The 14,037-nt window shown below is 39.4% G+C and overlaps 1 protein-coding gene across 1 annotated transcript in view; it reads left to right on the forward strand.

The window, feature by feature from the left end:
* Positions 1–14,037, forward strand: part of LOC148374574 (laminin subunit alpha-3-like) — a 107,768-nt gene that overhangs the window by 46,659 nt on the left and 47,072 nt on the right. The window contains exons 22-36 of the mRNA XM_088338082.1: positions 1,824–1,962; positions 2,079–2,221; positions 3,086–3,189; positions 3,274–3,415; positions 4,874–5,037; positions 5,360–5,468; positions 5,549–5,646; positions 7,057–7,231; positions 7,311–7,437; positions 7,605–7,753; positions 10,062–10,177; positions 10,775–10,986; positions 11,627–11,831; positions 13,170–13,314; positions 13,752–13,892. Coding sequence (XP_088194208.1) covers positions 1,824–1,962; positions 2,079–2,221; positions 3,086–3,189; positions 3,274–3,415; positions 4,874–5,037; positions 5,360–5,468; positions 5,549–5,646; positions 7,057–7,231; positions 7,311–7,437; positions 7,605–7,753; positions 10,062–10,177; positions 10,775–10,986; positions 11,627–11,831; positions 13,170–13,314; positions 13,752–13,892 — 2,169 coding nt within the window. The remainder of the gene's footprint in view (positions 1–1,823; positions 1,963–2,078; positions 2,222–3,085; positions 3,190–3,273; positions 3,416–4,873; positions 5,038–5,359; positions 5,469–5,548; positions 5,647–7,056; positions 7,232–7,310; positions 7,438–7,604; positions 7,754–10,061; positions 10,178–10,774; positions 10,987–11,626; positions 11,832–13,169; positions 13,315–13,751; positions 13,893–14,037) is intronic.

A 14,037-nucleotide genomic window follows, 5' to 3' on the forward strand; every position in this document is an offset into this window, starting at 1 on the left:
ATTTGGTGGCTGGAGGATTTTGTTCATGACAGAGAAGAGAGTTCTTGAATTTCCTTCGTTGGAAAGGATGAGGCCGGAGTAGTAGCTGGATTTGGTTTGGGCAATTTGGTCCTTGTATTTAGCAGTATGGCTAATGTACACGCCTTATGGATGGTGTGGCCGGTTTTCTTATAGAGTCGCTCGAGTTGGCGGTTCTTTGATTTCATTGACCTAAGAGCGGGTGTAAACCAGGGGGCAGATGTGGAGAATGAGGCAGTCGTGGTCTTCAGGGGGGCAAGAGAATTTAGAATATTTGTGAGGCAGGCATTGTAGTGAGCGGTGAGGTGATCCGGGCTTGAGAGAGCGTCTGGGGGTGGGGAACGGTCAATAATGGAGCAGAGGGTGTCAATGTTGATATTTTTGGTATTACGAAAAGAAATGAGACGGGAGGTTTTGACAGCAGAGAGACAGAGTACGGTGTACTTAAAAAGTTTAAAATTAAACGTTTTCTCAAAAAGGTATATGTTAACAATGCCCAACTGAGTTCAAATATAACAATTTTAATCAGAAGATGGCGTCAGCAAGCAGAATACTTTGAAGTCACGGACACCACTCTCAACTGACATTACACGTTGGTATTATAATATAATCAAATTGCTTGTAGGACTTGACACGGTAATTTGGCCACGTCATACCTTACTATTATATGTAAATTCCTTCTCTGTGATAAATGTTGTGCCACACTTCTTTTTCCTTTCTGTTTCCTTGTCCTTTTCTGATATTCATGTGATACTTTCTTTCACTTACATAATTTGTTCTACAACCTTGCTGCTAATGACAAAATTATAAAAATAAATAATAAATAGACCTGTTTATGGCCATACCACCCTAAGAACCCCTGATTTTAGGAAGCTAAGCAGGGTGGGCCTGGTTAGTACCTGAATAGGAGACCGCCTGGGAATGCCAGATGCTGTATATCGGTTTATTTGGCCCATGCTCTGATGCGACAGCACTGACCGCACCCAACCCGGTACTGCCAGTGAAAATGAATTTCCCTAAGGGCATCACATAAATTTAATTTAAATAAAACACAACAAAATGTTACTGTTAAACTTATTGTCTAAACTTTTGACCGAGTGTCCCCCATAGTTAAGATCGTAAGCCAAAGTCCAAACCCTACCTGAAAACGCATTTGATGGGCAGTTATTGTTCTTCTTTGTCTATCTGCCTTTGTCTCTTCCTTAAAGTGCCATGCCAGATTCTTAATGACATTATGCTGCTGTGGTTTCCAATTTGTTATCATAAATTATCTATCCTCCTCCCAAGTCCTGACAAAAAAAATATGAAATTTCGGGTTTGCTTTGGGCTCGATCCCGCAAATCAAATGATTTCGTTTGGCCCGGGCAAGGCTGGGCTTTAATACCTGCGGGACTGGTACAGGTTAGGCTATATATTTTTTTTTTTTACCTCTATTGTGCCCTGCAGAATCAGTCAAAAGCAGCAAGAGTCATTTGTAGCTTGTATTCTTCTTTTGTGCAGCACTCTCTTGCTATTTGTTTCCAGCCAGAGGTGATCCTCACCCTTCCGCTTGGCTTTCCTGCTACTTTCCTTATTTCATTGCGCTACGCCACCCTACCAAACGAGGGAGGGGCCATGCGACTAAGAGCAAGGGTCAGGATGGCAGAGCGATCCAGCGGCTGTAAGTGGTGGGCTTCGCCCGGCTGTTTCTTCCGCTACCGGCATGCCATGTGTTTATCAACCCACTATAACGGCAACGGCTTTGCCCCTGACAACTAAGTCCTTCAATATCTCACCCAGACAGTTTTTTGGTTGTTGTCCTGCAGGACGAAGTCAAAGTTACAGTGCATGTTGAGCTGAGAAATTCCAGGCGTGACTTATTCCGTGTGGTTCTACGATTCAATAACCCAAGTGGTGTAGGTGTGACTGGTAGCATCATAGCCGCTAATAACAGAGCTGCTGCAGGTAAGGCTGCTTCTTGTGTGTGAAGCTTTGCTGTAAACCCATTCAAATGTCCCACAATCATTGACAAGATATTGTCATAAGCGTCTGATCAACTCACACTTTTTGACTGCCTACAGCATCAGAGCAGAGTGTTGACGTGATTTTCCCTGATAGTCCCCAACCGTCCTTCCTCACTGTGCCCGGGGACGGTTTTGCTGAGCCTTTTGCCTTGACAGCTGGGACATGGATCATCAGCATCAAAGCACCGAGGATTCTTCTTGTGAGTTGCAGGAAACGGATTAATCAGAGCAATCTGACTGGAATCTCAAAAACACAAGGGGTTATTGTCTTAATATTTGTGATGACCTAATGTCTGATTTGCAAAAAAACTCAACAGACCAAAAACAACCCATTGAGTTTTTCGATCCTGTCCAGCGAGCATTTATATAATCCTATCAATATCAATCATTTTTAGTTATTATGAATAACTTTTATAAAAAAAAGTGTGAGTGAGAGAAATCTGTGGCATTATTGATGTATTTCATAAAAAAATAATTCATTTATTTTTTAATGCAGGTAAAAGAAACCATGTTTATCTGAAATGTAAATTGCTAATTCATTCACATTGAATTTTTGCATTAAAAGAATAACATGAAATGGAAATATATAGATCATTGCTTTATTTCTCTTTTTTGGGGGGTGGGGTGTTAAAAAAATAAATAATTGGTTTACTTTATTAATTGTATTAAATACAGCATAATGGAATCAAGTTATTAAATGAAATTAACTGCCAATGTTATAATACTACAATAATGTGATTTGTTTTTATTACTAATATTGTAATGTATTTTTGTTATTAGAATATAATAGAACAGAACAGAATAGAATGGAATTGTCTCATTGTCATTTGTATCAACGTTGTGAAACATTATTCATAAGTACTTACTACTACCACTACCTTCTATACTACTACCACCACTACAATGAAAATCAAAATGTATTTGACCAATGAAATATTTTGTATCCCTCATACATTTTCACTTTTGATAAAAATGACCTAATCAGTAATGTGCCCTAAAGGCTAAACCTGTTGTGTTTTTCCAAAATATTTTGGTACAAAGATACATATGTCTGTGCCCCTCAGGACTACCTGATCTTACTGCCTCAGGACTACTATGAAGCACCACTTCTGCAGGAAGAAATCACTGAACCCTGCACATCTGCGCCAACAGCTCAAAGGCATAAAAAGTGAATGTATCTTCTTTACGTTGGACTCATAAAAGGCACCCAAACTTGTTTGGGGGTGGTGAAAATGATTGTTGTGTCTTCTAGCTGTTTGCTGTACAAGAACGTGCCCATGGAGGCTTTCGGCTCAGCTTTGGGCTCGAGCCGCCGAGGCCGCAGTAGGAGGCAGGCTCCGGTTCGCCAGCCTACGCCGGACCATCCGTACATGGCCTTGCTGCATGGCATGCAGGTGAAAGAGCACTGCATTCCTAGCTGCTATTTAGAGGTGGTCGGTATAAAAATATTATATATAATGGACGTAAACGTAATTTAAAAAAGAATTGAACGTGCGCCGTACAATCCAGATAAATGAAAATGCATACCTGAATATTTTCATACTGTATTTGTGCAATAACCTGCCAGTCATTATTTATTGCTGACCACATTTGCATAACAGTGGCAGCAACGGGGATCGAATCAAACTGTGTTGGAATATACTTTAGCAGTACGCTAAACCTCTTCCTCGCATCAAAACTCTGACGTTGCGATGTGGTCCAGAGGTTTATTAATTTGAAAAAGGTGTACAACTGAGAACAGACAAAGGAGCATTCCATGGATTGGTTTAATGTAGGACAATATTTTTGCGGCCCAACCCAATTATAACATCGACAATGTGGTACCGTGACTAAAAATAAGGTGATTATTACATAAAACCTAATGCCCTTTCATGTGTTGTTTATATCCCTTAGATGGCAGTGGATAAAAATTTGCTTTCTTGCTCTGTCCACTCCGCGCATCGGCCCGGTATTGCAGTACCTCCGGGAATGGTGCATTCGCAATGATCGCAGCAAGGCTTTAAGGCTGGGACCTTAGCTTGGCCTTTTGGCTGAGAGTAAGATTCCCGGCTCCTAGGCTTTGTAGCGCATTATGAACTGACCGATAACGGATAATGAATAAAGAAGGTAGAACAATAACCCTTAAAAAATCCCCCTCCTTGCTGCGATCCATGTTTGAATTTCCTTATATTCAAATTTTGCAATCGAGATCAGAGATATTTTTGACTGATCAATCAATGCACAAATATAGGACTTATATATTTATAGTACAGCCTTAGCCCTTACTGTAGTCTTAATTCTATGTACATTACAGTTCGTTGCATCTTATATAAGAAAAATTAAAACAAAAGACACATTTTTAGGGGTCCGCATTAAACTGCGAAAAATACAGTAATTTAGACGTTACTGCCGGTGTCTCAAATACAATTATTGGTAACATTGTGGAGTCAGCTGCTAGCTCCTAATACGTTGAGTGTTTGCATTAATGCATAGGGTTTAATCAGGCAAGATTTGATAAATGTGCTCATCAGTTTCACGTTGTTTTCTGAGAATTTTGATAAAATCGAGATTGCATTTTTTTCTTTCAAATAATGATAATATGATGTTTTTGCACATTAGCCATAGATATGGATGCAGTATGGGTAATGTACATGCAACACTTCACAGATCCTAACATGCTTAGCTAATGCAAACATTGTAATCTCCAGTGTTAATGTTTCTTTATGATACTTGGTACACATTTAGATGTAAAAATACAAATAAGTTGAGTAACAGTGAAATGAGATCTGACAGCACATTTTCATTTTCAAACCGAAAATATATATATTTTTATATATTTTTTATGTCTGTTTCGCATTGCATATCTCACTCAGTCTCAGCTACAGCTCAGTCTACGTGTTCCACATCCCGGACCTCACGTCCTCATCCTGGAGTATGCCAGCGAGATTTCCAATGTCCAGAATGTCAACATCCTGGTGGGTGTCCTGCATGGTGGACAGGTTCGAGTCCGAGCCACCGTTTACAGCTGTGACTACAGGTAAGTCACAAAATTTCAAGACGGTACATAAGTAGAAACCTTTTTAGACGAATTTGACCTCATACCACATTCAGCATAAAAGGGACAGCTGTATTGCAGTCTTTCTGGTATGTTTTGATTGATTAAAGGGACAAAATGTATTATGGGGTATTTCTTATTTGTGAGGCTTAACTAAAAGGAGTGTTGGAATTAATTATTTTAATTGGTGCCCTGACCCAGATCAAGCGAATGTTTTCAGTGAAAAAACTAGTTTTAAAAATGTTATTTTTGATCATTGATTTATTTCTATTGTAACTAATACAATTTAAAAATACTTGCGCAGCTTTTTGTGCCGAAGTGTTGTGATGGACAACAGGAATCAAGTGGCCGTGCTGCAACTCGCTCACAGGACGGTTCTCCTCCTTCAGACGTCCACCACCTCCTTCCTGCTGGTAAGATCCATTTTTGCCGCGATGCCGTCTCGGTTTTCAGAGATAATGAGTCATATTGATCCCCATGCGTTCGTGTGCAGCACAAAGTGTATGCAGTTCCTGCTCAGGAGTTCTCTTTGGAATACGTTGAAGCCAAGGTCTTGTGTGTCTCCACTCACGGGCGCTTCACTGAAGACAGGTAAGGCATCATGACATTTGTGAGTGTAGATCTTCCCATAAATTGACAGACCGGCACCTATCCATGATATACTTCACAAATGTGGCTGGTGGAATAAATTTGTTTTCTTACCCATTAAATCCATTCTACACTTCCTCATGTTGCTGCTCTCAGTGAGCTGCATGGACAGAGAGAAAACTTAAATGTTTAGAATAGTATTGTGCCAGGAGAAGTAGTGCTACTGCAGCTTTCTAGTGGTATACGTTTTTAAGAGACATTTTGTATTATTCAGCGCCTTCTATTGTTGAGAAAAACTTTTACAAATATGTATACATTGATTGGAATTATACAAAAAATTACACCAACTGTCACGTTAATATCACGTAAAATTTGGACTATAAGGCACACTTGATTATAAGCCGCACTCAGTAAATTTTAAAGGTAGGAAACAATAAATATTGTGCTCTTATTCAATGGCTTGATTCAAGTGGGGGGATTTTGTAAGGTTTATTGTTCTATATTCTTTATCAATTATCCATTATCCGTTATCAGTCAAATCATAATGCGCTACAAAGCCAAGGGGCCGAGACACTTGCTCTCAGCCAAGAGGCTGAGTCAAGGTCCTAGCCACAGAGCCAAGCAGCGATCAGTGCAAATGATCAAACATGTCGAAACAGATGGAATCTCACAGAGCAAAACTTTAGTAGGTAGAGAAGATATTAAGTGAGTGGCTGGAGAAAATGGTTCAAGGACAAGCTAAGTAAAAGGAGCTGTACGGAGTTTGGAACTTTGTGAGCTCATTCATGATGCGTGTGAAAGTATGTGAATTTCTTAGACTCACTCCAATGTTTTAGGTTGTATTTGAAGCAGGTCAAGCATTACGTCACTCTCCAGCACTCCCCCAGGCCCCTTTTCATTTGAACCCAATGTGTTCCACCCTGAACAGCTCTGCTATAATTAATATAAAAACAGATAGGCGCATTTGAAAATAAAGCGTAAGGGCTCTTTGAACTCAGTTGGCCACTATTAACACATATTTAATAGAGAAAATATTTAACATTCAACTTTATAAAGACACCTTAAAACCCTTACCGGACCTTTAAGTGAACCCACTGTAAAAGATCAAGCTGTGACGAGGATACTAACTAACCTAATTTTTAGCCAAATCACAATAAACACTCATTTTACTTTTATAAAATCATTGTCAAAGTCTCATTTTTGTTTTAGACAATTTTTACATCACTTGTATTGATTTTGTTTTGGTACTGTGGGTAATCATGCAAATGAGAACGTTAGCAACATCATTAGAAGCACCTAAACTAGTATCTACCAGCAATTTGTCACTACATAACCATTTTCCATAAGAAAAATCACAATATTTGACCAAATTGAGCTTGAGATGTCACGAGTTTTTATTTTTTACGGTTTTAGTCAGCATTGTGTCCTGCGCCACCTGGACAAGCCGTCACCTGGCTGGATTTTTCAGGCGGCCCGTGACGGGAAACTGAATGCCGCTCATCAACAAGGAGACAATGTGGACTGGCGCCAAAGACGACAGTCTGGCTCTTACTTTCAGGCTGCCGAGATCCTACTTAAATACCCTCAAGTATCACAGAATCACACCTAGTCCCTCTGACCTGGTCACATAGTCCATTTTTTAAAGCGATGTCTTTCCATCCATCCAGACGGAGATAAGCTTCACTCCCAAAGTGCCGCTCCCTGGCAGATATGTGCTTGTTGTGCATTATCGCCAACTGGAGCACATTTCTTTCCCTGTAGAAGTCCGTGTGGATACCGGATATAATTGGAAAGGTAGGTTTGGCTTTGACAGATTTATTACAAAAAAATGTATAAAGGGCTTTATTTATACTTTTCCTTTCCTATGATAGTTAAAATTTGACGCACAATTGAATTGTTTGTGTCATTTATGTTTTCCCAACTGTTGCTCAATTTTGGGGGGATTTTTTTTTTTTTTGCAGGTTCCATAAATGTATCGTTTTGCCCCTCCGTGTCAGGTTGTAGAGATGTACTAGTTGCAGAAGGGCATACCGTCCTCGACTTTAGCCAGCAATCTTGGCAGCCTCTGAGCATATCTGTGACTGTTCCTGCTCGGAAAACTCTCATCCTGGTCAGTGGTGTATTTATCTTCTTTTTGTAGCATCTAGTTACATAAAGAATCATTCTTACCCCATTTGCAGAACATGTTGCTCTTAAGTTTAATCGTTCTTATGTTAAATGGTAAATGGTCTGCCTTTATATAGCACTTTTCAAATCAATGAAGACCACCCAAAGCGCTTTACAATTTGTTTCACACTCACCCACTTACACACACTTAATGTAAAAAAATGTCAATGTCTTTATTATAAGCAAATGTATACCATCTAGGACAGCGGTAAATAACCTAAAATATTGTAAGAACCATATTGGACCTATTTCTATTATTTTTAAAATAACAAATTTGGAGCGGCAAAAAAAAAGAAAATATTTATGTAGACCCTTCGCACAGATGTGACCCACCATGTGACAACAACATGACGGATAGCAGTAAACCGTAGTAAACAGTGGAAGAGGCCAGAAAACAGTAGATTACATAAACCAAAAAAATGTCCACTGTTCAAAACCTTTGGAAATTACTAGTCAAACGAATATCGTGCAGATGTCGGATGAGGTAGCTCACCTTGTCAAAAAGCACAAAGAGCGCTATTTGGGGAAACAGTCTTCCTCTTGATATATTCACATATCTAACCAAATCTTCCAGTCTGCCTGACTTCAGTCCACAAGATCTGTAGCACTATATTGTAAATGGAGTATCTCTATATAATTGTGCCGATCCAAAAGCTTATAAAAATCTGGACTCACCAGTTCTTCATAGCTGGTACACGTTGCTGTGCCTCGTTAAAATGCATCCCTGGCCTGAAATGTCCTCCTCGCGCAAACGTTACTAAAGCGACTTTGTATCTCAGTTTGGGGGAATTTAACAGAACAGTAAAGCACAGGGCATTTTCACCTTGTATGAAAATCACTTTTGAGCATGTTGAAAATGTTGACTTTGGCGAAATAATTTGTCTCTTTTTAGCCGTCGATAATTTGATTGTTCATTTTGGCATAATAAGGTTTATGGTAGAGCACATTACGGTTTTCACTACATGTGATTTTTTTGGGAGGATTCCTGTAATCTGTTGTTAATCGCAATAAAGTCAGCTCATTTACACAGTAAGAAATGGCAACGGTAATGTAGCTAGTTAGCCCTAGCTAACTTATTATATTGAGTGTATTTGACATAACTCGTACTTACTTAATGCAAAATTACTTGGAAATACATCAAACGTACCTTGTAAAAATTGTTTGCTGCAATTCCTGAAATACCTCAGTCATACCAGCCTGCCAGTGTTGTGCCTTGGCACAAAACCAGTATTTCCGTTTGACTGCAGATAAGCATTGCTGTATTCTGTCTTCTTCAAAAGGGATACAATTTCAAGTTTGGCTTAGAAGCTTGCCCACTGCACGTGAATAAATCACCATGGTAAAAAGTGGTGGTTATATTCTTCTGTTGTGGTTGTTGGTATTTGTTTAAACTAAACTGGCATTTTAACTGCCATGTGCTCAAGTGCTTTTGACGTCCACCATTGCTTTCATTCTGTCATTGTCTCATACTTTTCCTCTTAGAAAAACTATATACAGTACAGTACTGTATTTTTATCTAGCATTTTTGAAAAAGGCAGCAGTGCGGCGCAGCACCGTGGCGCAGCGGGAAGCGCGTGCGTGGCACAGTTCTGAGGTCAGGAGATCAAACCTCCTGTGTGGAGTTTGCATGTTCTCCCCGTGCTTGCGTGGGTTTCCTCTGGGCACTCCGGTTCCCTCCCACATTCCAAAAACATGCATGTCAGGTTAATTGGCCGGCCTAAATTTTCCTTCGGTGTGAATGAGCGAGTTAGTTGGCTGTCTCTGTGTGCCCTGCGACTGGCTGGCAACCAGTTCAAGGTGTCCCCTGCCCTCTGCCCGAAGATAGCTGGGATGGGCTTCAGCACCCCCGCGACCCTACTGAGGATAAAGCGGTGCATATAATGGATGGATTTTTGAAAAAGCGCCAAAGAGCCACTTGGGAGCGCCAAAGAGCCGCTTGTTGCTCCAGAGTCGATTGTAGCTGACCCCTGATCTAGGAGATGGTTTTGGTCATATGAAGATATTTTCTACTGAGTTTAAGAAAGAAATACTGCAAATCTGCTGTATACAATTTTGCCTATTTGAAGTATTATTTCTGATATTTTACTAAACGATATTTAAAGGAAAAATATCTTCGAATTATAAAAAAATTACACTTAAACATGTATCCTACGAATGGGCCAAGATGTTTAACCAGTTGACAATAAATCAAGATTAAAACATATTATCACTTGTACTTCATTGTACTACTATCATTTTCTCCCTGCTAACAGGATCATATATTGTTGGTACCTGAGAATCGATACACGCCTGACATCCTGAGAGACCCACCTCTGGACAAATCTGCACTTTTCATCCAGCAGTGCCGAGGAGAAGGCTTCTTTATTGAGTTGGTGTTTACTTTTAAACCCAGTAGAATTACTTTCTTTTTAATTTGTTTAACAGCAGTTTAGTTGCACCATAGTGTTACGAAGTTAATGTGTAGTGTGCCTCAGAATCTTTTTTTTTATTGACAATAATACAATATTTGATGTCCTCCTGGGATTTTTTGAGTAACTGTAATTGTTCTTATCAATCAGTAGGAGGCAGCAGATCACTATTTGCTTTGTATATTGAGCAGTGTTTTGTAAAATGAACAATGCTGACTTTGAAATGGACGTTGGTCAATAATTGGACCACAACTTCAGACTATCTTCTGTGACAAAAGCACCATGAAAATTGATTTTTTACATGAATCATTTTATTTTGAATTAATTTTCAAGATTCCTATATAAAAAGAACCTGGTCTGTTTTGACATTTTAAACATTTAAAAATGAAAGCAAAGTCAATTAAGTCTCTTTGACATTTTGTACGAGTGGTAGAGATAAAAGGTTGAGAAACACTGCTTCAGGGCCTACAGAAAAGCAAACATCCAACTAACTAATGCATTCATAAATAATAGCCTCTCACTGTGATCTAATAGTCACATGTTATTTGTCTCCTCAGACACAGAGCATCCTCTCAATTTTGTGTAGATTCCGCACGCTCACTGGTGGCGTTATACAACGACGGAGCACTTCCTTGCAATTGTGACCGGTCGGGCTCCACTGGAGCTGCATGTGACCCAGTTGGAGGACAATGTCCCTGCCGTCCTCACGTTATTGGTCAAAGGTGTACAAGATGTGCCACGGGGTACTATGGCTTTCCCTACTGCAGACGTGAGTGAAACAAAAATATTATTTAAGATCCACTTGTAGTTGTATTAAAAGATTCATGCAATAATTTTGAAGCGGAATTACCGCATGCGCATTTCTGGGGCTATGTCAGTGCTTCTCAATTCTTTCTGGCCTAAGAAGGCTGCAATGCAAAACCCCCTCACACTCCTCTTCCATTTTATTCATTTTTTTCCGTTTTTTTTTTAAATTATTTATATATTTTTTTATATCAATAACTAAAGCGCTACTGCCAAATAAATTTAGCTACAAACTTTAATAATTACATCAAATAAAACCATGAAGGTTTATCAACCCAAACCAAAAATTTTTATGCTTGTATAATCATAGGGATACGTGAAATAATTTACCTACTAAAAAAAGGTTGCAAACTACTGTTATAAATGTTCCACCTTTCTTCTTCATTCCTGATCACGGCAGCTGGTATTAGTTTGTATGGAAGTGTCGTATGAAGTATCATCGTGCCCTACAGGTCGCGCCCAAGAGGTCAGGTGTCTGCTATACTTAAACAGGGCTCTATGAAATGTGTATTAGTGCAAGGATTTTGTATAAATCATGGACATTTGTGATTAACAGTTTTGCATCAAGAAGGTATCTGAACCCTGTTGATTTTTTCGCTCTGCAGCATGCGAATGCAGCCGGCGGCTGTGCGACGAGGTGACAGGCCGCTGCCTGTGTCCCCCTCAGACCATCCGCCCGACCTGCGATGTCTGTCGGAATCAAACTTTTAATTTTCATCCCCTGCTGGGATGCGATGGGTGCGACTGCTCCAGCCAAGGACTGCGAGCTGACGCTGAGCCCGGCTGCCATCGCATCACGGGACAGTGCAGGTGAACACTGTGATTGAATTTGAAACCATTTACTTTAGAGGTGAGATCTCATGCCCGGGTCGAAACAAGGCCTGAAATTAGGGTCGGGTCAGGCCTAAAATGTCAACTATTAGTTATCCACTCGTGTTCGGTTTGCAAAGCAACATGCATGCTCATCAGCAGGACCACGTGTGCTACTTTGTGTCCGACAGTGCCGAAATCACACTTGCGTTCTCCTCCCTCCAAAATATTTTTATTAAATACTGTATACTTAATTGTGTTATTATAAATACATACTTGTTAACTTTACTCGTAATTTTAGGTATTACTTGGTTCAATTAAAAAATATATTTAAGAAAATAATAATAAAATAAATAGGTAAGTTTGGCAGAGGTGTAGAGATGATGGATAACAGTGGAACGGTGTGGCAGGTAAGTCAATTGTTGTTTGCAGATGACACAACACTTGTGGCTGATTCTGAGGAAACATTGAGAAAGTTGGTAATGGAGTTTGGAAGAGTGTGTGATCGGTGTAAGTTATGTGTGCATGTTGGGAAGAGTAAGGTGATCTATTCACATGATGGAGTGGGCATGGCGTTAGAAATAAGGTTGCATGGACAGCTTTAGGTACTTGGGTTGTGATGTGACTGCCGTTAGTGGAAGGGAGTGCGAGGTATTGCAAAGAGTGAATCAAGGAAGAAAGGTTTTGGGTGCTTTGAGGAGAGTGATGAGCATCAAGAGTATGAGTATGGATGTTAAGAGGGGACTGTATGAGAGTGTGATTGTGCCAACTGTGTTGTATGGTGCAGAGACTTGTAGACTGAACGGAGATTTGCATGAAAGCATGACCAACTTGGGTGCCGAGGTGCTTAACTTGTTTGAGTTTTTGGGCATTTAAGTTGGCCATGGTCCCCCAAAAATGTTTGTGTGTGTTTTTTGCTACTTTTTCCCTTTTTTTTTTTTTTTGTGTATGTGTTTTTCTTGCTGTCTGTCACCCCTCTCGCAGGATATGACCAGGGTAGATAGATAGAAGTTTTATCATACAGGTTATCTTTTCTGTAAAGTATTCATAGTTTAACGCAAGCATTCTTTCTTTTTTTTATTTTACTAAAAACAAGTTGAAAAATATAAAAGTATCCAGCAACGGAACAGGATATACATTTTATGTATTTATTCATTTACTTTTAATACTAATTTCATTGGTGTACCCTGTATAAATATCTGATAAAGCGTTGCCTGGTGGGATGTTTTTTCTTATAATAAAACAATATTAACAATTTAGCTGGGAGTAGGGCATGCTTTGTTGTTAACACTTTTCAATGTTTTTGTTGTTTTTTTGATTCCTTTTAACGTAATGAAGCTGCAAGTCCAGGGTTGGCGGAAGGCAGTGTGATCGATGTGCTGAAGGTTATTACGGCTTTCCCAAGTGCATCCCTTGTGACTGCGAGCAAGGTGGAGTCAAGCACAACGTGTGTAATCCTGACACTGGGAGCTGTCTCTGCAAGGTAGCACAAATACAACAACCGTTTCGCCTTTCCTGTCCGTAATTTTGTTTACTGGAAAAAACTCGTTTAAATGCTAAAGAATCAAGCTTAGAATATACGATGGCTAATTTAGAGTACCTAGCGAAATTATTGCTTTATCTACAGTATATGTTTGAAGCCTGAAGTATGGCAGTACGTCAAAGTTTTTGGGGGCCCAATGCTTTCGCAAAGCACTGTGTTTACCATGAAATAACACAAAATATTTGATAAGTGAATATACGAATTCCTTAGTTATGAATGAAACCACTGTATACTGTATCTACTTCTGATGCTGCAATATTAAATATTAATATTATAGATGATTGATCAAATCAGTCATATCTTGCCACTGATGTATGTCACCAATGTAAAGAAAAAGAAAAGACTCCCTCATGAACTTGTATAATTCTCTTTGTTAGAAAAATGTAGCCGGTCTCAGATGTGACTCATGTCGGGAGGGCTCCTTCCACTTTGACCCGTCCAATGTGAACGGCTGCACCAACTGCTTCTGTTTTGGAGTTACTGACAAGTGTCAAAGTTCCAGAAAACGCAGAGGCAAGGTGAGTATCTCGTCTTAATGCTGTATGTTCAATGCTGAGAGTTTAAAATTACCTTTCTAGACTGTCAAAAACAATAAAAAATAAAATCAGTTCATATTTTTCTCATTTACTACGATATTTAACAGAATTAACAAGAAAAATAAGA

This window comes from Urocampus carinirostris, chromosome 1, assembly GCF_059441175.1.
Source record: "Urocampus carinirostris isolate Australia breed hairy pipefish chromosome 1, RoL_Ucar_1.0, whole genome shotgun sequence".
In the NCBI taxonomy this organism is placed as follows: domain Eukaryota; kingdom Metazoa; phylum Chordata; class Actinopteri; order Syngnathiformes; family Syngnathidae; genus Urocampus; species Urocampus carinirostris.